The sequence below is a fragment of the Motacilla alba genome, chromosome 7, assembly GCF_015832195.1.
Source record: "Motacilla alba alba isolate MOTALB_02 chromosome 7, Motacilla_alba_V1.0_pri, whole genome shotgun sequence".
In the NCBI taxonomy this organism is placed as follows: Eukaryota; Metazoa; Chordata; class Aves; order Passeriformes; family Motacillidae; genus Motacilla; species Motacilla alba.
This window is the reverse complement of record NC_052022.1, coordinates 18,666,613-18,689,459: the sequence shown is the minus strand read 5'-3', so window position 1 is coordinate 18,689,459 and position 22,847 is coordinate 18,666,613. Positions and strand designations below refer to the sequence as shown.

At 35.5% G+C, this 22,847-nt stretch overlaps 1 protein-coding gene and 1 long non-coding RNA gene across 3 annotated transcripts in view; one reads left to right on the top strand and one right to left on the bottom strand.

Moving 5' to 3' along the window:
• Nucleotides 1-22,847, bottom strand: part of LOC119703010 — an 80,502-nt gene that overhangs the window by 11,073 nt on the left and 46,582 nt on the right. Inside the window, exon 2 of one of the 2 annotated variants that reach the window (XR_005257520.1) lies at nucleotides 2,040-2,138. The exons of the other annotated variant lie outside the window; for it this stretch is intronic. This is a non-coding gene — a long non-coding RNA (uncharacterized LOC119703010). The remainder of the gene's footprint in view (nucleotides 1-2,039; nucleotides 2,139-22,847) is intronic. 2 annotated transcript variants of the gene reach the window in all.
• The window catches only part of LOC119703009 (sodium channel protein type 2 subunit alpha-like), a 63,745-nt gene that overhangs the window by 17,915 nt on the left and 22,983 nt on the right, over nucleotides 1-22,847 (top strand). Inside the window, exons 2-17 of the mRNA XM_038142043.1 lie at nucleotides 478-801; nucleotides 2,457-2,575; nucleotides 3,887-3,976; nucleotides 4,836-4,964; nucleotides 5,402-5,493; nucleotides 6,546-6,782; nucleotides 10,201-10,264; nucleotides 11,421-11,562; nucleotides 12,387-12,593; nucleotides 13,382-13,672; nucleotides 14,317-14,697; nucleotides 16,124-16,256; nucleotides 17,090-17,328; nucleotides 18,822-18,995; nucleotides 19,801-20,157; nucleotides 21,984-22,436. Coding sequence (XP_037997971.1) covers nucleotides 529-801; nucleotides 2,457-2,575; nucleotides 3,887-3,976; nucleotides 4,836-4,964; nucleotides 5,402-5,493; nucleotides 6,546-6,782; nucleotides 10,201-10,264; nucleotides 11,421-11,562; nucleotides 12,387-12,593; nucleotides 13,382-13,672; nucleotides 14,317-14,697; nucleotides 16,124-16,256; nucleotides 17,090-17,328; nucleotides 18,822-18,995; nucleotides 19,801-20,157; nucleotides 21,984-22,436 — 3,381 coding nt within the window. The 5' untranslated portion in view covers nucleotides 478-528. The remainder of the gene's footprint in view (nucleotides 1-477; nucleotides 802-2,456; nucleotides 2,576-3,886; nucleotides 3,977-4,835; nucleotides 4,965-5,401; nucleotides 5,494-6,545; nucleotides 6,783-10,200; nucleotides 10,265-11,420; nucleotides 11,563-12,386; nucleotides 12,594-13,381; nucleotides 13,673-14,316; nucleotides 14,698-16,123; nucleotides 16,257-17,089; nucleotides 17,329-18,821; nucleotides 18,996-19,800; nucleotides 20,158-21,983; nucleotides 22,437-22,847) is intronic.

Below are 22,847 nucleotides of genomic sequence, written 5' to 3'. Positions count from 1 at the left end.
ATAAAAATAGCATGTTTTTTCTTTCTACTTTTGTAATGTAAATGCAAGATTTTTTAAGGTGGTGTGCCAAAAATATATAGATCTGTATGGTAGAGGTTTTGACCATTGACTGCAATACTTAACTGTGCTGAAACATTTTTTACTTTTTCACAATAAGGTAACTTAACATTAGGCTAAGAAAAGGTAGTTAGAATGTTTTTCTTTTTTTTTTTTTTGTGAGGTATTAACCTGAGTTGACAAACTGTAAGAAAATGTGATCTCTTTTTTCCTTTATTATTTTTTTTCTTTACTTCCTGGCTTCTATCTCTTTGCAATGAGTAGCTAATTTTCTATTAAATAATAATTGAAATATTTCTTGCTACAGGGCTTTATAAAGAGACAGAGGCATATTCTGACTGTGCCGAAAGCTTATATTTGGGGATTTTTTGGTGGTGTGACCTTCTGTTTCTTCTTTCTTTTTCCTACATGTCCTCCTAGGATCTTCTTACACAAGAGCCTAAAAGCATTTAAAATTTGCAGAATGAGAAGATGGCGCAGGCAATGCTGGTACCACCAGGACCTGAGAGCTTCTTCTATTTCACTAAAGAATCTCTTGCAGCCATTGAAAAACGTATTGCTGATGAAAAATTACATTGTCACCAAGATGAGCCTACAGATGATGCTGGTCATGAAGCAAATCACCCAGAGCCAAATACTGACTTAGAGGCAGGAAAGACACTGCCATTTATTTATGGTGATATTCCTCCAGGAATGGTGTCTGAACCCCTGGAGGACCTGGACCCATATTACATCAATAAAAAAGTAAGTGTTTTGTATTAAGAATGTAATTAGAGTACTCCTGTTTTACTATAACCTGACAAATGCTCTACTGGGGAGTTGGTCAGAAGCACTAGTTGAAAGTATTGTGCAGTAGGTGCTATCATGTTAGTTATTTTGATTTCTCTATGAAGACAACTATAATTCTTGGTAAAGTTGCCTTAAAAAAAAAAAAGGGAATAAAAAGGCACTTTTAATGTCTCATGTTATGGTATTTTAGTTAATGGATTTTGTATGAAATGTCCTGTAATCTCTTCAGATCTGATTTAATACTGAAACATTTGAAAACTTTCCATCTCTCTGGTTGCTCTCTGGGTTTTTATAGGAACCATGATACCTGAGTTCTAGTTCATTACAGATGTCTTTAGACAAAATGCTCACTCAGTCATATAGAACAATCACTGTCAAACATTCCTGAAAATATAATAAAAATATTTGCTTTACAAAATTTAAAAAAATGTGTAAAAACTAAACCTAACTTTGTGTTTTGATATTGGGTCTATGTTATAGGCAAATACAAAATCTAAGTTGATATCTACTGATTCAGTTTCATTTATAGATATACTGATAAAAAGGAAGAAAAGAGCAAGGTGTTTACTTTGGCAAGTACAGATGAAGGAAAGTTATTTTTATATATGCATGTGAAGTGAAATGATGTCAAGAAGGAGAACAAAATTGAGTTTACATTAAAAAGGCAGTTCAAAATAAGCAGCAAGTGGTTATTTTATTGTATAATCAATAAAAGGCTTGTTGAATTAAAACCATAGAACAGGTTTTTGAAATTAAATACTGAATAATCAACAAAATAGTGTCTTGCAAGATAATAATTTAACCAAAGAGCTGTATTATATCAGTAATAAGCAACCTGATTAAAGCAGCTTTTTTTCTAGTATAAAATGTTGCAAGACTAATAACCATGCAGATTTTTTTTAGTTATTTCAGTTTTTGTTCTCTTCACAAACACTACTGACAAATGACCTATTTCTTTTACAGTAAAATGTTGTTGGAAAACAGAAATATTCAGTGTTGTAACCTGCTTATTTCCAGATAATAGATTTTGGGAGAATAGTCATTAAATGTAGATTGAATTAAGATTTCATAGATTAAATTTTCATTGTGTCTCCTATTTAAAATCAAAAATGGTTGCATTGATGGTATTAGTGACAGTTGCGCAAGCAATAAAGCAGTAAAGCCAAGGTTTTTAAAAGTCAAGGATGTCTCACCCCAAAAGCAGTTTTAACACGCTGAAATGGTTAAATAGTTCCTTGTGAGGTCCCAAAAATGGTTACTTAGGTGTTTTGTTTTGCATTGCCAACTTGGTTCTGAAATGCAAGTAAAAGAGCTTCATTAAATTTAAATGTAAAAAGTCACATTTTTAATTATAGTTTTAATGCAATTACTTAACCCTAGAAAATCTGAAAGGCAGATTCCAAGAGCACAGCGACAAAGAATGCATGGTGTAGCATTTTCTTTGCTCATATGAAGATTTAGAGTCTGTTATTTCCTTCCGCAATTCTACTGAAAGTAAATTTGGCTACTTAGATGTGTGTAAGCAGCCTGTACTATGGCAAGGTTGCTAAAATGTATCCTTATTGTCCTAACCCTGCTATCCCCATGCCCTTTTTGTCTATTTTTTAAAGACATTTATAGTACTGGATAAAGCGAAGACAATCCACAGGTTCAGTGCCACGCCTGCCTTGTACCTTTTATCTCCTTTCAATATCACTAGAAGACTATCTATTAAGATTTTGGTTCATTCATATCCTTTTCAAGTGGTTTGTTAAAAATGGTTACTGATTAATATTACTAATGTTAACACTAGGAGTTCTGATTTAGTGTTTGAATGTGTTCCTGCCAAAATATGATTCTTTCAAAATCAATCTGAGCTAAGATTAGTCAATTAACCTGCTGATTAAATTCAGAAGAAGAGAGATAATTTCCTCTACTGAGGGAAGCCAGCCCTGTCTAAAATCTTTATGGATGATCTGGATGAAGGGAGCAAGTGTACCCTTGGTAAGTTTGTGGATATCACCAAGTTGTGTGGGTGTGTCGATCTGGTGGAGGGCAGGAAGGCCCTGCAGAGTGACCTGGGCAGGCTGGATAGATGGGCTGGACCAAGAGCATGAGGTTCAACGTGACCAAGTGCTGGGTCCTGCAAATTGGCCACAACAGCCCCATTCAGTGCTACGGGCTGGGGGCAGAGTGGCTGGAAAGTGGCCCAGTGGGAAAGGGCTTGAGGGTGCTGGTAGACAGCAGCTGAACATGAGCCAGTGTGTGCCCAGGTGGCCAAGAAAGCCAAGGGCAATCCTGGGCTGTATCAGGAACAGTGTGGCCAGCAAGGCCAGGACAATGACTGTCCTCCTGTACTCAGCACTGGTGAGGTCACACCTTGGGTGCTGTGTCCAGTTCTGGGCACCGCAGTTCAGAAAGGACATTGAGGTGCTGGAATAGGTCCAGAGAGGGGCAGCAAAGCTGGTGAAGAGAGTGAGTCCTGTGAGGAGCAGCTGAGGGAGCTGTGGGTATTTAACCTGGAGAAGAGGAGGCTCAGAGGGACTTTACTGCTGTCTACAAGTTCCTTTACTGCTGGAAGGAGGGTGTAGCCAGGTGGGGGCAGGTTCTTCTCCCAGGTAACCAATGACAGGACAAGAGGAAAGGGCCTCAAACTGCATCAGAGGAAGTTCAGGTTGGACATCAGGAGGAATTTCTTCACAAAAAAGGTTGTCAAGCATTGGAATGGACTTCCCAGGGAAGTGGTAGAGTCAATATCCCTGGAGGTGTTCAGGAAATGACTGGATGTGGCACGTAGCGCCATGGTCTAGTTGACAAGAGTCAGAAGTCGGATTTGGTGACCTCAGCAGCCTTTTCCAACCTAAATGATTCTGTGGTAGGTGTATAACCATAATTCTTGTGAAATATCTTTGCATTATTTATGACATTGCTAGTGGTAGTAAACTGACTCGTATCATATATGTTGTGAGTATTCTATGTCCTAATTCCTTAATAATTTCTCGTATTTTGTGTTATGCAAATTTGGCTTTTAAAAGGGGTATGTTCCTTAACTACGGTCAACATTGTTCAACAAGGTCATTATGCTCACTATTTTGGCAAATTGTGTATTTATGACATGGAGGAATCTTCCAGAATGGGCGAAGCATGTAGAGTAAGTATATTTAAATGGGCTAATAATTTTTAAAATGCTTTAAAAATGAAAAGCGAATTAAGAGCTGGACCATGCAGTTTTACTTACTTGTGTAATACCAGTATTCTGCTTTTTCCTGCTTGGAGTTTGATCGTACCTGCAACCCAAAGCAGCACAGTCCTGCAAGCTCTGGGAAGGAAGGAAGCTGCAACATTGTTAACCTTTTTCTCTGAACAAAATGCTTATAAATACATTTCCTCAGAATGTTTATACAAACAATGTTTTCATGCTTTCTCCTTCCTGAGCTGTTCTTTATCATTAAAAAAAGAAAAAAATAAATGGTCATTCCACCCAAAACTACTGGTTTTCAGTGTGGAAGATGCTTTCTGTAGCCCCTCTGAAACACCTTCATTTTGTGCAGCAAAATCTAATTATGGGACAAACCCACTCTTTTAAAAAAATACCTCTGCTGAGGATTATTGTTTATCATTCTTAAGTCTGTGTGGTCAACTGTCAATTACCTTCAGGAAGTAAAAGGTTTTACTTACCCATGGACTTTATTTCTGATGTGGCAACCATGCTCAAATGTTATTTGAACAAAAAAGTTTTTTTCATGTTATTCATGGTTATATTTATTAGTGCTGGAATTAAAAAATGTTATGTGCTAGAAACTGCAAAAATATTTTTCAGACCAAATAAAAAGTATAATCCTATTATCTCACAAAAGAATGGTGGAAAACCAGTCACACTTTATGTGAGTTTATAACTGCTGTTCAGTGCATGTACTAATTACTGGGTTTGAGTTATTTTCCTATATGGTCATGATGTATCACTGAACAACACAACAATCTTTAACTTTCGCTTGAATGTTTTCTCATAGGTACACTTTCACTGGAATTTATACTTTTGAATTTCTAGTAAAGGTCTTTGCAAGAGGCTTCTGTATAAATGATTTTACGTGCCTTCGTGACCCCTGGAACTGGCTTGATTTTGTTGTCATTTCCTTTGCGTAAGTATATAATATTTTTTTAAGTAAAATAACCAAGCTTTTTTGAACCTGTAGTAGTTTGGTTGGCTTTTATTAGTTCATATTAAATTAATTGTAGCTGAATTGTGCTTCAAGTTTTTCCACTAGAATATTTTACACTAATGTAGCATATAGCAGAATTAGTGGACTATTCCAAGATACCACTAACAATCAATTTAAAATAGGATTTTAAAACCAAAAGTAGATCTATAGGTTTCATTTAAAATTTGCATTTAATGGTAAATCTTAAGGGTGGATTTCTTAGGGAAAACTTAATTGAAAAAAGGAAAATATGAATGCAAGTCTTTAACTTATTCCTTTAGAAAAAACAAAAAAAATCCAGGATTTCTGGATTTCAGGTCCAGGTAAGTAGTATAAGCTCTGCCTCAATTCTGAATAACTGTGATTTAATCCTACAGGTATATAACAGAATTTGTAAACCTAGGCAATCTTTCAGCTCTTCGAACTTTCAGAGTATTGAGAGCTTTGAAAACTATTTCTGTAATTCCAGGTAAGAAGTAACTGTGTAAAATAGTAGACACTCTACATCACCTCTGTTTAATTTTGTGTGTGCTGTCATTGTGTTTGTGTGTGGAATCCCTCACTACAGATATGTGACAGAGTTTGTGGACCTGGGCAATGTCTCAGCGTTGAGAACATTCAGAGTTCTCCGAGTTTTGAAAACAATATCAGTCATTCCAGGTGAGAGCCAGGTTAAACACTGAGGCTGACTGAAACTGCACAGAAGCTGAACTCATATTTTTAACAGAAACATCCAGGTTTTTGTCTTAATTTCAATTTCATTTCCTTTTCTAATTCTGTAAAACAGTCAGCCTCAGAGTTTAATTGTCAATTGCATGAAGAACTCATTTGCATAGCCTGTATATTCCTCCATTTAATAATGTCAAATTTTCTCTCCCACATTAAGGATCAAAATTAAATCTTTTTAATGTGAATGTTACATATACATATTTATGAAAGACATTTGGGATTGAAAATTTTAGAGTTTTGTAAAAGTTGAATTTCTGACAGAGGAATAAGATAATAACGAGTAGCATGGGGATTGCATGATGTGGTTATTAGCTTATGATGCCTATCTTCACCAAACCTCACCTCCAACAGAAGATGATGCATTAGAATGCACACATTAAAATTGCTACTGAAATAAAATTGTGGTCTCTTTTTGCTTGCTGTTATAAAACCAAATGTTGTGTATTGTAATAGAATACTGGCAAAGGTTTGGAGCGAGAGGCATCAAAAAGAAAATAAAATAAACTATTTTCTTTAGATGTAGTGTACATGTATAGAGAGCATGAATTCAAAGCTCTTGATTTGAAGAGCAGGTGCTTTGAAATGTATGCCATTCATTCCCATTCATAGTTTCAAATTATTTTTCAGGAATGATGAAACTTATTGGTAGCTTTTCCTTTGGAAAATGCTTTAAGACTGTTTTATTTAAGCTGTGCATGGTATTTAGTAGTGTGTTGGAGACTACATTGATTAGATTGCATTTTAGCTTAGTTAAATATTTAATATTGTAATAAAAATCTGCCTCTGTTGCAGGCTTGAAGACTATTGTTGGAGCCTTAATTCAGTCTGTGAAGAAGCTCTCGGACGTGATGATCCTGACTGTGTTTTGCCTGAGTGTATTTGCACTGATAGGACTGCAGCTGTTCATGGGCAACTTGAAGAATAAATGCCTGTTCTGGCCATCAAGAAATTCAACAGCCTTTGAAAAGCATGTACTTCCATACTTTAATGGTACAGAATTTGACTGGGCAGCGTACATTAATGACGAAAGTAAGAAATACTGTTGTAATTTGCTAAAATTCTATCTGTATGTAAACCAGCACACAATCACAAGATAAGTGTTTTATACTGCACACTAAAGAAAAAAAAATTAAATTGGATGGCAAAGAATAGGAATTTGTGTATATTGCATCCCAAACTCATGCTGACGTGATTGCTCTTTTCTTTAACTGCACTTAGAGATATATGTGGTGGCTTAGGTTAGTTTTAGGGTCATGGAATCATGTGGGTTGGACAGGATCTCCACAGTCCAGACCAACTGCTGCTCAGCTGCAGGTCCAGTTAGAGCAGACTGCTCAATCCCTTGTTCCAGTCAGGTTTTTAGTGTCTCTAAGGATTGAGATGCCACAGCTTCTTTTGGGCAGTGTGTGCCAGCATTTGACCAGTTTCTCAGAAACTTTCTTGAATATCATTTCAGAATTTCCCATGCACAAACTTTTATTAGTAGCCTCTTATCTTTCCAGAGTACGCTCCTGAGCTGAGTCAGGCTTCATCCTCCTGTCTTTCATGTTATACTTGCAAGTAGAAGGAAGATCTTTGCACATCCCTCCCCACCTGCTCACTCCCTGGTCTTCTCAAGGCCTCACAAAACCAATTCTTTTAGGCTCTTTTTGAATCTTTAGGGTATAAAAAATGCTGAGAAGCACTAGATAAAGCACTAGATAAATGACAGAGCAGCACTAGATAAATGAGAGCCTAGTTAAGAGGTGCTTTTTTTTATTTGGTAGAGGTAAGAAACCGGTTGCTTTCACTGATACACAACTCCTCAGGCAAGCTGAGATTCTAGTAGGAAAAGAGATGGTATTCAGCTTTAGGATTTGTTGCTTGGGACTGAAATAGATAGTTTTTATCTAGATATTTTCCAGCAGGCTTAATGTCTGTAGACTGAAGAGATAACATCCAGGCTGGTTCAGAAACATGCAGATGCTTATATTTTGTATTTCTGTCCTTTTAAGTGACAGAATAGATGTATTATAACATTATAATGCAAAATGAACTCTAAGATGTAGTATAATAACTTCTTTAATTACCAAGAATCAGTTTTCCTGCGTGGGTTTGTACTAGAAGTGGAATTACAGGGATTAATTATAAAAGTAATGTATTTTAGTAAAAAAATTATAGGATAATGGGTGCTAGCTTTCCTTCTCATTGATTCTCACAAAAAGTAAAGGAAAATACAACTGTTATAGGCTGAGTTTTGAGGAACCAAAAAAACATGGATATGTTTTTGTTAACATATTTAACATTAGACATTAAACATTTTTAACATTGGACATTAAAGTTTCTGCATTTTTGGGTTATCTTTCTATAGTTCTGAATTTTTTTAATTCTGTGACTGTGTTTATGTTTTCTGTGAAATCTTTCACTTTAGCTACATGTTTACCTGAGAAAGGGATGGAGTGAAAATGGAGTAGTGATAGTGCTTTTTGAGCAATTTTGGCTGATAGTTTGAAGATGCTGCAAAACATTTGTGAGTTCTCACTTCAGATACAGGTTATACAGTATATAGATTCTTTATTTCCAGTTTGCACTAGGTGGCAATCTGAAAGAAACAAAATTTTCCAGAATGTCAGTTGCTTTCTGTGCTACATGTTTTGTCTTTGCTGGGCATCTACAGAGTGCTGATGCAGGCAAGGCTGTTTGGTCTGGTTGTGTTTGTATTCCTCCTTTGTCTTATATCTATTCTTAATCATTTGTATAATGCAGTGTTAGCTGCATTATAAGTACTGGTTTTGAATGGTAGATTCAAAACTGTATTCATCACTATATTTAAATGTTCAGTTTAGAATCCTCCTATGTTCCTATATTATGGGCTGTTTCTGACTATTTAAATACAGTAGGTTTTTTACCCTATTTTTAGAAAAAAGGGTTTTACCAAAACCTTTTCCAGCTTGAAAGCAGCTGAGAATGACACCAGGTTGATTTAGTTGAGTGTTTTTCCAGACTTCTGTCTCTTTTCCAGATCTCAGTGCCTGGCTGTCCTCATGGAGAAAAGTTTCTGCTTACACCTAGTCAGTACATGACTTTTTTGTAATTAGGCCTGTTTGTCATTCTTCTGCCATGCACAATTGAGAAGAATCTGTCTCTGTCCCTTTGATAACTTCCTTTTAGTTACTGGGTGCTTTCTACCAGCTCCCCCCCAGAGCCTTCCCTTTGCCGGGCTGGGCACGCGCAAGTTCCTCTGGGCACATGGTGGATACTCCAGCCCCATTGTGACCTTGGTGACCCTGTGCTCCATTTTATCCATGTCTGCTTGCACTGAGCTGTCAAACCTGGACACTGTACTCTGGGTATGGTCTGATGAGTGCAGAGCTGAGAGGGGCTGCCACTTCCCTTGCTCTGTGAGCTGGCCTTCTGTTCCTGCAGCCCTGGAGCCTGTTGCCCTTCTTGGGCGGTCAGGGCACCCTGCTGACTCAGCCTCTCCTGGCTCTCTGTCCAGCAAAATTCCCAGTGCATTTTCTGCAGAGCTGTTGTCAGCCAGTCACTTCCCAGCCTGTATCACTGCAAGGGGCTCTTTTCTCCCAGATACACAGCTGCATTTGTCTTCGCTGAATTTTATGTGTCTCCTGTCAACCTGTTTCTCCAGTTTGCCGAGGTCCCACTGAATGGGGTATACCTTCTGTTAACTTATTCCCTAGTTCATTATCATCTTTCTAATTCATCTTCTTTTTTTTTTTTCTTTTATTTTAAGGACAGTACAATTGTTAATCATTATTAACATTATGCATTTCTCTTTTTCTGAAGGCTACCACCTCATAATTAAAAGAAAATTCTGTAAAGTTGTTTATTGTACAGCAGCTGTTAGAACATTGTAATTGGACCACCTTCTTTTTAAATGCTGCCTTCATGTTTTCCCAGGATGTTCCAATTAATGTTGCTCTGACTGCAAAACTGCCAGAAAGCCATTATAAATGTTCCATTTTAAAGGAGACAGGCTTTGTCTGATTATAATCTACTTGCTGAATAAGAGAAGTTTTAAGTTTTTTACTTTATATCTCTTAACTATCTTGGAAGGGTATTCAGTGGGCAGTGACTCAAGAAAAGAATATGCAATTTATGTTCTAATCATTGTTCTAGTGTTTTATTTTTGCAATGTATTTTTATTTTGCTGCTCAGGGAAGCTGTGGATGGCCCATCCCTGGAAGTGTTCAAGGCCAGGTTGCATGGGGCCCCGATCTATTGAGATCCATTCCTGCCCATGGCAGGTGTTTTGGAAACAGATCTTTGAGGTCGCTTCCAACCCAAGCAGTTACATGATTCTGCCAGTATTTGAACCCACTGTTGGGAAAACATTAATGGGAGATTATGAGCATTCAAAAACTGATGACTTGAACATAGCTTCATCCTCGCGAAAAATGAAAAAAAACTCCTTTCATTTGTAAGCATGTTACTTCTTTTTTTTCTTTAGGTCATTTCTATCGCCCAGAAGGAGCAAAGGATTTTCTGCTTTGTGGCAATAGCTCAGATGCAGGGTAAGGTACACTGAAAATGACATAATATCTGTCTAAACATGTAAAAAATATCAATCGAAACTTTAAAAAGATAATTTAGTTACCTGATGTCACAGTTAATAATAATATGGCCATGGTTCCTAGTAGCTAGATACTTGAATGAATAAAAATGTTAAATGACAAAATACTTTGCTGGAAAATTGTTTTAAAAGCTCATATGTAACTGGAGAATTCCACTTAGCTGGTAAACCTTGTGCTATCAAGGACTTCAGAACATTGTTTGCCATGAGTTTCCTGCCATTTCTCAACCCTAAAATAGCAATCATATAATAACCAAATTATATAATTCTATATGCTTATGAATTATCAGTCCATCCCTTGGTTTAGGTTGGTAATAGCTTTAAAACACACACACTCAAACTGGTTTTGTAAACATTTAACTTATGTATGTATCTATGAGATAATTGTGTGTACATGTATAAATGCACATCAAACGGGCACACATACATGAAAATAAATCTTCGCAGTGTTTTTCTATAGAGGTTTTGGGGACAAGAACCTCTTCTGTCCTAATTGAAACAGTGTGCTTACATTTGATATCAAGATTGCATCACCTACTCTCAAAATCAATATGAAAAATTTAGTGAGATAGAAGTATCTGTATACTGATTATCTGCTCTTGACAAATTGGTTAATTTGTTAATTAGAATTTGTTAATTAGGCTCACAGATGTGAAGAAACAAAGAAATCTGGTATGCCAACCTCACCGACAGACAAAATTCAGCAAAAAATGTGTGTGCTGGCTGTCTTTTTCCTGCATGGAAGTATCCACCTGTTGAAATATCTATGTTTAGTACATATATTATTTTCATTGAAGATATATTTGCAGAGGTAGTATCAAACTGTTGATAACAAACTTTATTTTGTTTAAAATTGTGAAAGGCAATAGAAGGAAATATTGTCATCACTTGTCTGCTCTCTCTAGATTATTCTTTAAAGAACAGACTTTTAATTTCCTCACTAATCTTTGAATTGTTTTAAGCCATCAATAGCAGCACCCTCCACAGATGAAGCTTCATAAGAAGCTCAAGAAACAATAATTTTAAAAAATAGTGTTATATGAAATTTGAGTATGGATTTTTTTGCCTCTTTTTTCCTTTTTCCCCCCCTCTTCTAGTAAATGCCCAGAAGGGTTTACCTGTGTGAAAGCTGGTAAAAACCCCAACTATGGATATACGAGCTTTGACACCTTCAGTTGGGCTTTCTTGTCACTGTTTCGACTGATGACACAGGACTATTGGGAAAATCTTTATCAGTTGGTGAGTATATTTTAAAAATTGTAGTTAGTGTATCACTGACCTCAAATCAATTATTCTTATTTATATTACATACCCTTGCTATTGTTAGCCATTAAAATTTATCAAAGGAGCAAATTCAGTTGCAAAACTAATCAGACATGGGTACAGAGCAGGCACGATACACAATCTCTCATGATTTCTGAAGAGGCACATGAGGGGTTTTTTGGTCCTTAATTTAATTTTTACAGTGTGTGTTTAATTTTGTACCTCATGATATTTTCAAAAATGTCCATATTGAGTTTAAATTGTAAAAAGACTTCGTGACAGCAAAACCTGAACCTTAATTTCAGTACCCTTAGTCCTATTTTTTATAACTTAGGATGCATGGCTTGATACAAATTAACTTTCTCACAGTAGCTTTTCATTATACGGTGTGTGCAAATATGTTAATTATAATAAATACTATCTTCTAATTATCTAGTCAATTGTGCCATTTTTAATTCATTTGGTTGTTTCAAAGGCAAAGCATGCTAACACATGGTAAACATTCTAAGTCTCCAACCTGTGATATGTGATTGACATTAAGAACTCTGCTCCACATACTTCCCAAGATTATTAGGCATTGAAAGAGGTTTGTCACAAAGCAGCATGATCCTTAGGCATGTTTCTCACATACAAGAACACTCCCTTTATATTGGTTAGTTTGTAATTCAGAAAACTTGTATGATTTTACTGCAGAAGGAAAACCAACTAAGTTTTGCACTTTTCAAAGTCATTAATGTTTATGAACTGCAGAACTGATGCATTCCTTCACCAGCTGGCTGATTTCTTTTCTCCTTCTATAGACACTACGAGCTGCTGGCAAATCATACATGATATTTTTTGTTGTGGTGATTTTTCTGGGTTCCTTCTATTTGATTAACTTGATTTTGGCTGTGGTTGCCATGGCCTACGAAGAACAAAATCAAGCAACTATTGTTGAAGCAGAGCAGAGGGAGGCAGACTTTAAACTGAAGCTTGAACAACTGCGGAAGCAGCAAGAAGAAGCTCAGGTATTTTCTAGCAAGAATCTGGGCCTTAGTGTTCCTTTGCATGCTATTTGTTAAAACAAAACCAATAATTAAATTTACATATTAAAAAAATCCATTCCTTAACGTGCCTTGCAAATACTTTAGACTGCTTTTTCTATGCCTCTTTGTTGCTTTTAAAATACATAATATCTAAAGTGCTAATGAATTTCTGAACTGAGAACAAGGAGTAGTATCCAAATCAGAATACAAGTTTTAAAAAAAAAAATCTCTTATCTTGGGGTAGTAGCTAGTAAACTGTCATGATGATTTTCCAAATTCTCATCTTAGAAATTATTTCAGTACTTTTCAACCTTTGATTAGAGTGTAAAGTATTTTCATATATAAATTTCTGATTCATTTTTGCTACTTGTGCTGCTGCTAGTGAATCAAAGACTGGAAGCAGCTTAAGGAAGCTACTAACAATAAAAGTTAGGATTAGTTTGCTAAATTAATACAGACTGAAGTGTGACTCTGTTTAGCTCTTTTGTTTGTGTTTTCATTCACTCTAATTAATAAATTTAATAATTTTCAAATATTTTCTAATGCACATTGTGGCTGTAGACAATGTGGGCTGACTCCATGACACAGACGCTAAGTAGAACTCCATTCAAATTCCATTCATACTACAGAATTTCATTTGTAGCTTTGCACAAATCCAACTATGCTGTTTACTAGAGGTAATTTGATACAAATCTTAGGAACAAGGGCTACATCCTTCTTTAAAAATGGTGTGATTTATAAAGCATTTTGTTAAATAATTGCTGTGGCAGGCAATAGCAGCAGCTGCAGCAGAGATGACTGAGTACAGCTGTGAAAGTGGCAATGCTGCACCCTCAGATAGTTCTTCGGATGCATCCAAGCTTAGTTCAAAAAGTGCCAAAGAAAGGAGAAATAGAAGGAAGAAAAGAAGGCAGAGAGTGCTCTCTGGAGAAGAGGATGACATGAAGGATGAAAAGCTTCCAAAATCTGAATCAGACGGCAGTATCAAAAGGAAAGGTTTCCGTTTTTCTTTTGATGGGAACAGACTAACTTATGGGAAGCCATTTATATCACCCCACCAGGTACTGTGATTAATGCAATTGTAATTTTTGGAATTTCTGAGATTACTGTCATACACAACAAACTTCACTGCAACTTTGCAATGTAAGGCAACAAAAGAAAAATAATGTAGCATTCTCTTAAATACCAACTTACAGTTGGTATTGTTTTCTTGAGTGTACCTTAAAAAAGTGTTTTGTTGTCTCTCATTTTATTATTTAGGACCTTAACATGCACAGCAGCATTGCATTTTCCTAGTTAATCTGAGATAGAAATGCCTTTTTAATTCATAAAAGGAAAATTTAAGTATAATGTATGAATTTAGAAGACTAAAGGTATTGATATCTTTTAACGTAATGCATGATCTTTGTGGATCATTGGAGTTTATGTAAATCTTGGTTTTTCTCCTTAAAGCAGAGCATGAAACAACTATGGCCTTATACATGTTACTTTTTTTCTCTCTAGTCATTGTTTTAGATAAACTGTAAATTTACCCATTCAGTTGACTTTCATCTGTAATGCATCTTTGAGATTACCCTGAGGCAGTGTATTAAAGATAACCCTGACATATTCCTGGGGAATATAAATTATTGTTTTTCTTGTACAGAGACATGAGTTTTGTATACTTATAATCTTCAGACTGTCGTTCTTTATGTTTCCTTTGCAGTCTTTGCTGAGTGTTCATGGCTCCCTGTTTTCTCCCAGGCCTAGTAGCAGAGCAAGTTTTTTCAGTTCTAGAGACGACGGAAGAGAGCGAGGATCAGAAAATGACTTTGCTGATGATGAGCGCAGCACATTTGAGGATAACTCAAGCAGAAGAGGTTCTTTGTTTCTGCCGCGCAGGCACGGAGAACGGCGCAGTAGTAACATCAGCCAGGCCAGTAGGTCATCCAGAAGGCTGACGGTCTTCCCAGTGAATGGGAAGATGCACAGCACTGTGGATTGCAATGGTGTGGTTTCCTTGGTGGATGGACCACCAGGTCTGTTGTCTCCTACTGGACAACTTCTGCCAGAGGTGATAATAGATAAACCAACGAGTGATGGCAATGTAAGAAATTTTTAAAAATAAATGATTCAAAAGTTATTGTTTTGAAAATAGATGGGAAGTTGTGAATGCTTTTGCAATCTTACTGAAATGACATGGGTTTGAAGTGATTCAATCAAAAGTGAGAGGCTGAAGCATGAAAGAGAACAAAGTAGTAAGTTTTTACATACTTGCAAACAAAAGATATGAGTACACCTGCTTAATGAATCAAATTAGTAATGTTCCATTGCTAAATCTATTTTAGAGCACAAAATAGGATGTCGAACTCTAAGCTTCCTGTACATTATTAGATTATTTCCATTCTTTTTTCTTTATGGTTTTAGCCTCCTTTTAAGTGTATTTTCTGATTCTCTGTCAGTTATATGCATTTGTTCATACATTTGGTATTGTGCAAATATAGCATAGTCTAAAAGATTATGTTGACATTTTAAAAGTCCTGAAAGCATTTTTTCCTCCTGGGTTTCAAAGACTATCTGAATTGCTTACTGCCTAGGATCAGGGTATAATTTAAAAAAAAAAAAAAACAAAACCAAAACAAAACAGCAAAACATTTTAATTCTGCTCGGTTTTTCTTTTTCCCTCAGTCTGCTTGGGGAATGGAGCAGAGACATCTCAATGTTTTTTCCCAAAAATGTTATTTTACTGAAACAGAAACTTCTTTATGGGTCACAGCACCTGAATGTACATCAGCTAGCTTCCTTGCAGTTATCAGCCAGATGCCTTGTAGTTATAATCTTCTTGCAGTTTATTATATGTTTATTTTCATGGATTTATTTAATGGACTGAAAAAAAGTCTACCCATCCTTATGCATTCAAAAATTCTTCATAACCGACATGTGCTCAATACTATAGTTATAGCACAGCTTTCATTTTTTAAAACAAAATCATGTAAAACAAGTATTTATTTTGGGGATAATTAAGTCAGACCTATGCTGTTTCTTCAGTTGAAATTCATAAAATAAATCAGAGTTGATAATGATTCAATTTAGAAAATATATTTAAATAAGTTTTGAATGGGTATAGAGATCAAAACTGATCTCTAAAACTTTACTTTATGGAATAGTTGCTGCAGAATTTTCCTAGCATTAATCACTTGTTAGAAGTATCTTGTGAATGAACTAGTTTAGAACAGAAATATTGGTAGAGAAAATATAGAACTGGGAATTGTTTTTACACAAGTTCTGCAAGTCTTGCTTTGTTTGCTTGGCTGTAGCCCCCTCCAAACTTTATTAGTGTCTGAAGTGGAGTAATTTTATTTGAGTATAATGCAGTGGAAGTATGGGAACTAAGTATCCAAATGTTTTTCTTAATGTTTTAGAAGTATTAATTGTATTAGGAAGTATATAATGAAAAGAATAATTTAAAAAATCACAGTATTTCTAAAGTTGAATTTAATGTACACACCTTTTTTATTTTTTCTTTTTTATAGAGCACTACCACAGAAATAGGAATAAAAAACAGACGTACAAGTTCATATCAAATAGCAATGGAGTTGCTGGAGGATCCCGATTTAAGGGAAAGGGCCATGAGTCTTGCTGATGTTATCACAAATAGAATGGAAGGTGAGTATAACTGTAGACACTGGAACTTTCTTGACATAGTCTTAGACTTCCTTGAAGGTATTATATTGCAATACAAATAGAGAAGAGAAAAAATATGTAGTCATTGCAAATACATAAACTGAATAAAAGGAAAAAAAGGCATGCACATTGTGAAAAAAGAAAGGAGCAGGCTGATGGTAAAACAGGTTGCTGTAAAAAAACACATTGTAATTAAAATGGGTAATATGTATGTGTTTTATGCTTGTTATTCATGCTCAGCAATGCAGTTATTGGAAGGAATGCCTTGTGAAACATTTGCCACTAACCATACCATAAAAATATTAGAGAAAATTCAAGGCAAGGCTTTAGTTAATTAGGAGAAGCAAAATTGTACAAGGAGTGCTTCGAACAGTGGAATGACTACCAGTGAAAATAATGAAAAGAGTTTGAATAATTTTTAAAACCCTTTTAAGGCTAAAATTAATGTTATTTTTTCTTGAAAATAAATACTTGGACATTTAAGAGGACTTTGAAGTTGAAGGTTTTACTGAAAAAAAGATCCCTAATCTTAAGCATAGTTCTTATGGCTTTTTGTGGATTTTTAAACAAGATTGTATGTTATTAAAAATAGCCAAGTTTTTAAATTATTTGCTTGGAACACTTGAGGTTTTTCTTTAAGTCTTCTAAAACTTTTTGTGTCAGAAACAATAAATTAAGTTCCTGGAAATCTGAGGATGTTCCTTGAAGTGTCCTTGGTGGTTCCAGGTATAAAGATTAGAACCCGAAAAAGTAGATAAAAAATTACCTTCACATTCTCCAAAACTTGTTCACTATAAATTTCTCTTTTTCTCCAGAACTTGAAGGATCCAGGCAAAAATGTCCACCCTGCTGGGATAAGTTTGCCCACACTTTCTTGATTTGGGACTGTTGTGAGCCTTGGTTAAAACTAAAGAGTGTAGTTGAATTTATTGTAATGGATCCATTTGTTGATCTGGCTGTCACTGTTTGCATAGTTTTGAACACACTATTTATGGCCATGGAACATTATCCAATGACTGACCATTTTGAGACTGTACTTACAGTAGGAAATCTGGTAAGTCCTTCAATCTATAAAATTTTATACAGTTGGAACCTGATTTCTCTTTGGAATAGAATTGCTTTTATAGTTTTTGTCATCCCATAAAATAATTATTAAAGGTTTAATTGTACTAAAAATAGTCTAAAAATACCATTTGGAATATGTTGTATAGAAGAGTATTTGAGAGATGTTGTATCAAAGTTTGTCTTCTGCATTACAACTTCTTTGACACAGTTTCCAAAAGCCTGAGTTTGAATTACATGAAACTGAAAGAAATCTGACATGCTTTTGTTTAGTTTTACAAAAATAAGTAGGAATCAAATTAGATCCTTTTTGTTGTAAGTACCATTGACAACACAAAAAGAGCTGAATGCTATTTTGGTTTATTAATTTTTACTGCTATTTCTATGTGTTGATTTCCTTGAAGACCATTTATTTGATTAGACCATGACAGTTTGGAAGGCAAGGAATGTGTGACTTATTCTAAGAGTATCTGTTGATACAGCTGGGTTTTGTTCCTTAGTGGACACAGTGTGTGGGTCAAGTTTGGTGAGGTAGCTTTATTTTGGTTTATAAAAGCAATAATACAGGTATGTTATACTTCTTAACCTATGCTTATTCTAAGTGGTTATTCTGGTGTTGTGATCTAGAAAAATAATAAAACAATTTGATTTACCTTTCCTATGTAATTGAGTAGTTTAGTATGTGTGAGTGTAAGTGTTCCTTCATGCCAAGAATTTGTGCGTGCTCCCAATCGGCCAGTACACCACTATGACACTGGTATGGTTTCAGCAGTTGCTTTCTTCCTTTTTGGACTCTGTAGCTCTACATTTTGGAGACTGTAAAATTGCTCCTGACTATTTTGAACTTTTTTTTCATCTTTCTCATGAAATACAGTAATTTATGCAGTTTTGTAGATACTGGTGATCATACATCTACAGTAAATACAATGAATTTATTTCAGAGGTGCTGTTTGCCTGCTGCTTCAGAAGATGTCAGAGGCATTCAGAGTCAGAAAGGAGTTTTACTTAGGCAAGCCTTGGCCTAATTGACCTTCTTTTGGCCGTTAGAGAAAATAAGCTTACTTGTGAGTTCTTCTATAGACTTCATTAATAGCACATCACTCCAATATATGACCAATTCATGTTTTCCCACACACCTTTGTTAAAGCAGCTTCCATTCTGACAAGAGTGAGTGTATTATCTTGGTGGGGAAAGTTCCTTGTATTAGATGGACGGCAGATATAAGGAGCAAGCTGGACACCTGTTAGGAGAAGCTTATTCTTCAGTAGACACTAAATGTACCTTAGCTGTAACTGATGTATATTTATGCTACGGCTCATTTTGATGTTGCTACTTACCTTCTCTTTGGGATTCAGCTTGTGATAATTTTACTTAGTGACATCCTGCTGTAAGAGGGATGTTACTTCTTACTTCAGTTGTTCCTTATCTGCAGGTTCAATGTCTTCATGTTCATTCATAAAGTAACAGTAACATTTTTTTCTTCAGGTTTTTACTGGGATTTTTGCGGCAGAAATGGTTCTCAAGATAATTGCCATGCATCCTTTTAATTATTTCCAAGTTGGCTGGAATATTTTTGATAGTTTTATAGTTACTCTTAGTTTGGTGGAACTTTTTTTGTCCAACGTGGATGGATTATCCGTTCTTCGGTCATTCAGATTGGTAAATAATACATCTGCATCATTAGTGAATTATGTTTGTATTTCAACTCTGTTCATATAAATAGGACACCTTTTAGTATACTTTTTAGTAACTGACACAGGGTAAATCTGCAGGCATGTTTTAGAAGTTATTTCTCATTGAATACTGTGTGCCATTTTACTGTTTAGAAGCAAATATTTTTTAAGGGGAAAGAGCTGTAATTGTTTGAACATGAAGGAGTAAAGTTCAGTGAAATGTACAATTTTTTTAGTGTATATTGAGAAGTAGAAAACTTTGTAGTCTTGTTGACTTTCATATCTAGAAATAGCAAGAAGACTAGAGGTGTTCTTTTAAAATGTAGGAATTACAAAATTCATGGGTTTAATAAATTTTAAGAAGATTGATTTTTCTTTTCCCCTTAGCAAAAAAAAAATATTTTATTAGAAAAATATTTTTATTTTATTTTTTTCTACATGTAATGTCCAAAGTGTAGGTGTTCAGAATCCACTGAATCCACTGTCTGAACGAATACAACCAGTGTGCTGTTTCTTTATGTGGAAAAGAATAGATATGCCAAAACAAACAAACAAACCACTACAAAAAAACCAAAAAAAAACAAAACAACAGAAAAAAAAAGAGCAAAGTCAAAATTTATTATGTTTTAAAAGTGTGAGTTTCATGAAATGCTATTGAAGCTATGGTTGTTGGAATCATATTGAAGTTTCTTCTTTTTGCTGTTGCTGAGAGTCAGTAGTTTGTAACACACTGCCATCTCTATAGCATTTTTGCAGCTACCACAAATAATGCCTGTATTTTTTTTTTCCAGTTGCGAGTTTTCAAATTGGCAAAATCCTGGCCAACCCTAAATATGCTGATCAAGATTATTGGCAACTCAGTGGGGGCTCTGGGGAATCTGACCCTGGTGCTGGCCATCATCGTGTTCATTTTCGCTGTGGTTGGGATGCAGCTCTTTGGGAAGAGCTACAAGGAATACGTCTGCAAGATCTCCAGTGACTGTGTGCTCCCTCGCTGGCACATGCACGACTTTTTCCACTCTTTCCTGATTGTATTCCGAGTGCTGTGTGGAGAATGGATAGAAACCATGTGGGACTGCATGGAGGTTGCTGGCCAAGCCATGTGCCTTATTGTTTTCATGATGGTCATGGTGATAGGAAACCTAGTGGTATGTAGTCAAAATAATTTTACAATTAATTTATAGAGAACCAGTAATTAATTATAAAAGTATTATTAAATGTTATTTAAATCTGATTTTTATTATTAGGATATGTTATGAGTATGGGTCTTGAAATGGAGTTTTCTGTTTGTTAGATTTCTGATCCTATCTAGAGTCCTCAGCTTGGAGAATGACCCCCCCCAGGGGTCTGGAGTGCAGTTCAGAGGATGTGGATGAGAGCGTGCAGCTCCTCATGCTCAGGGTGTTGTGGGCTACTCCTTCTTACCTAGAGAGGGAGAGAAGAGCAAGGGCACCCTCAATGTTGGACATCCAGAGTGAAAGTTTCCTATTTGCAGAAGAGGATATAGCAGGGCCTTTCTCCCTAACCGATTAAGTCATTGCTTTCAATCACACTTAGGCAGGTTATTGGGCCTTTTCTAAAATCTTTTTCTGATCTCTCCAGTCTAAATGACTGCTATTGCAGTCTTAAGACTCTGAAGTGTATGCCATTTTGAGACCTGCTTGCTTCACTGCCAGTATTTTACACAAATGGAGTAAGGAAACTTGAATTAGAAGGAAGTTGTTATGCAGAAAAAAACCCCAGATTCAATTACTTCAGGTTTTCTTTTGCTTTTTCACTTTTTTTTTGCTTGCTATTTCGTAAGTGCTTTCTACAGATACTTCTAACATAGCCTGTATTATATCTGCTTTTTTCTTTTTCAGAGGGATGCATCAGATTGGCACTACTTTGTATAAATTTCTCTTTTAAAATGTTTTATTTATATTTTTTAGTTTACCAGTATTTAAGACATTATTTGCTCCGCCTATTGCTCTGATTTTCTTATTGTCTCTGTCATTAAAAATCTCTGCTTTAAACAATTTTCAGTAGCAGAAGAGATTTTAAATTAGCCATCCTGTAAGTATTCTTTAAGAATAAAATTTCTAAGAGGAATAAGGTGAGTATCTCTAAACCAAGCCAGCCCTGCTTGTAGTTGCGCAGCCACTTGCTTCAGGATTTTCTATAAATCTGTTGTCTTATAATGAAGAGAACTGTAAAGTTGCTTGATTAAACTCCATAAGTAGTTTTCTAAACCAGTAGATTGAACTTTGTGAAATGAGGTATCCACCTATATGAATATTACCACAGTGTTTACTATATTCTGATTTTATTCCATAGCTCTAGGAAAACTTCTTACATGAGCAGACATCCCTGCTGTATGTTTAGGACTGTTTTATCCATTTGTCTTCCTGTGTTCCCAAAACATTTTTTATCTTATCTTCCAAGCTGATGGAAGAGCTGATTTGAAGATTTTAAGAGCTGGTACTCTGCTGCTTTGGCATTTGAGTTCCTGGTAACTTCTGGGCTTTTGTAACTGATATATGTTCTATGTTTTGTCTTGTTGTGGGAAAAGGATGACTTGGCGATTAAAAGACAGGGTGCATTCCTCATTTTTTAAGTCACATACAAAAAAAATTATTTGTGTGAGTTTGGACCAGCATGTAGAAAATGTATTTTCTCCACAGATCAGAGTGCTATGATTTGCCAGAAAAATAAACATGTTGAATCTGTTCAGGCAGTACCAAAGAATCACTAATTTCTGACCTTCTACAAACATAAGCAACGTAAAGCCACAAAATCCCCTCTGTTGAGATATAGGGAAGGTATTGTACTTAAATTGCATTTGGACTTTCTTTACTGTATACTTTCAGAATTGTTACTGTAGATGAAAACACAAAGCCTGTGTTCATAATGGGTTAATGAGAAGCATGTGGATGAAAAATGGAAAAAATCAGCTCTGTTATCTTTGCTTTTTTATTATTTTTTTATATATTAGGTATTGAATCTTTTTCTGGCCTTGTTGCTGAGTTCATTTAGTTCAGACAACCTTGCTGCTACAGACGATGATAATGAAATGAACAACTTGCAGATTGCTGTTGCAAGAATTCAGAAGGGAATAGATTATGTGAAGAAAAAAGCAGGTGAATGTGTCCGAAGGTCTTGTTTGGGAAAACAAGCTGCTGTAAATCAAAGAACAGCAACAGATCCATCGAATGGTCTGAGAAACCATTGCATTTCTGACTGTACCATCACTGACCCAATGATAAATACAAATTGTGGCAAAAATGAAAATGGAATGGCCACTGTTATAGGTGACAATGATTGTACATCATTCATAAACAACCCAAGCCTTACTGTTACAGTACCAATAGCTGTTGGAGAGTCTGATTTTGAACGTCTGAATACAGAAGAGTTTAGCAGTGACTCAGATTTGGATGAAAGCAAGGAGGTAAAATTTTAAAATTTTATATTTTAGACAAATGAATTATACTAACTGTATTGTTTCATAGTGCAATTCTTCCTGCTTAGAAATGCAAAGCAATTGTAACTCAAGATTCTTGGACTGTACAGAGTGTGAATAATCTGAAGTGGGAAAGTGGAGTTTGAGAGAGTAGGAAATCCTGGAAGAACTGCATAAATTTATGTGAACCCATTTATAAAGGTGTTTGAAAAGCAAACTACCAAATTGTTAGTTGAATAGAGAAATTAGTATATACGTGCAGAATAAACTGTGTCAAAAGACTGGGTTTTTTTAATAATTGTAATGTTTCTGTGAGCTAAATATAAGGAAACTGCTATTTAAAAATATTAGGGAAGATAATAATAAAGAATATTAATACTCTTAAAGGAAAACCAGCTT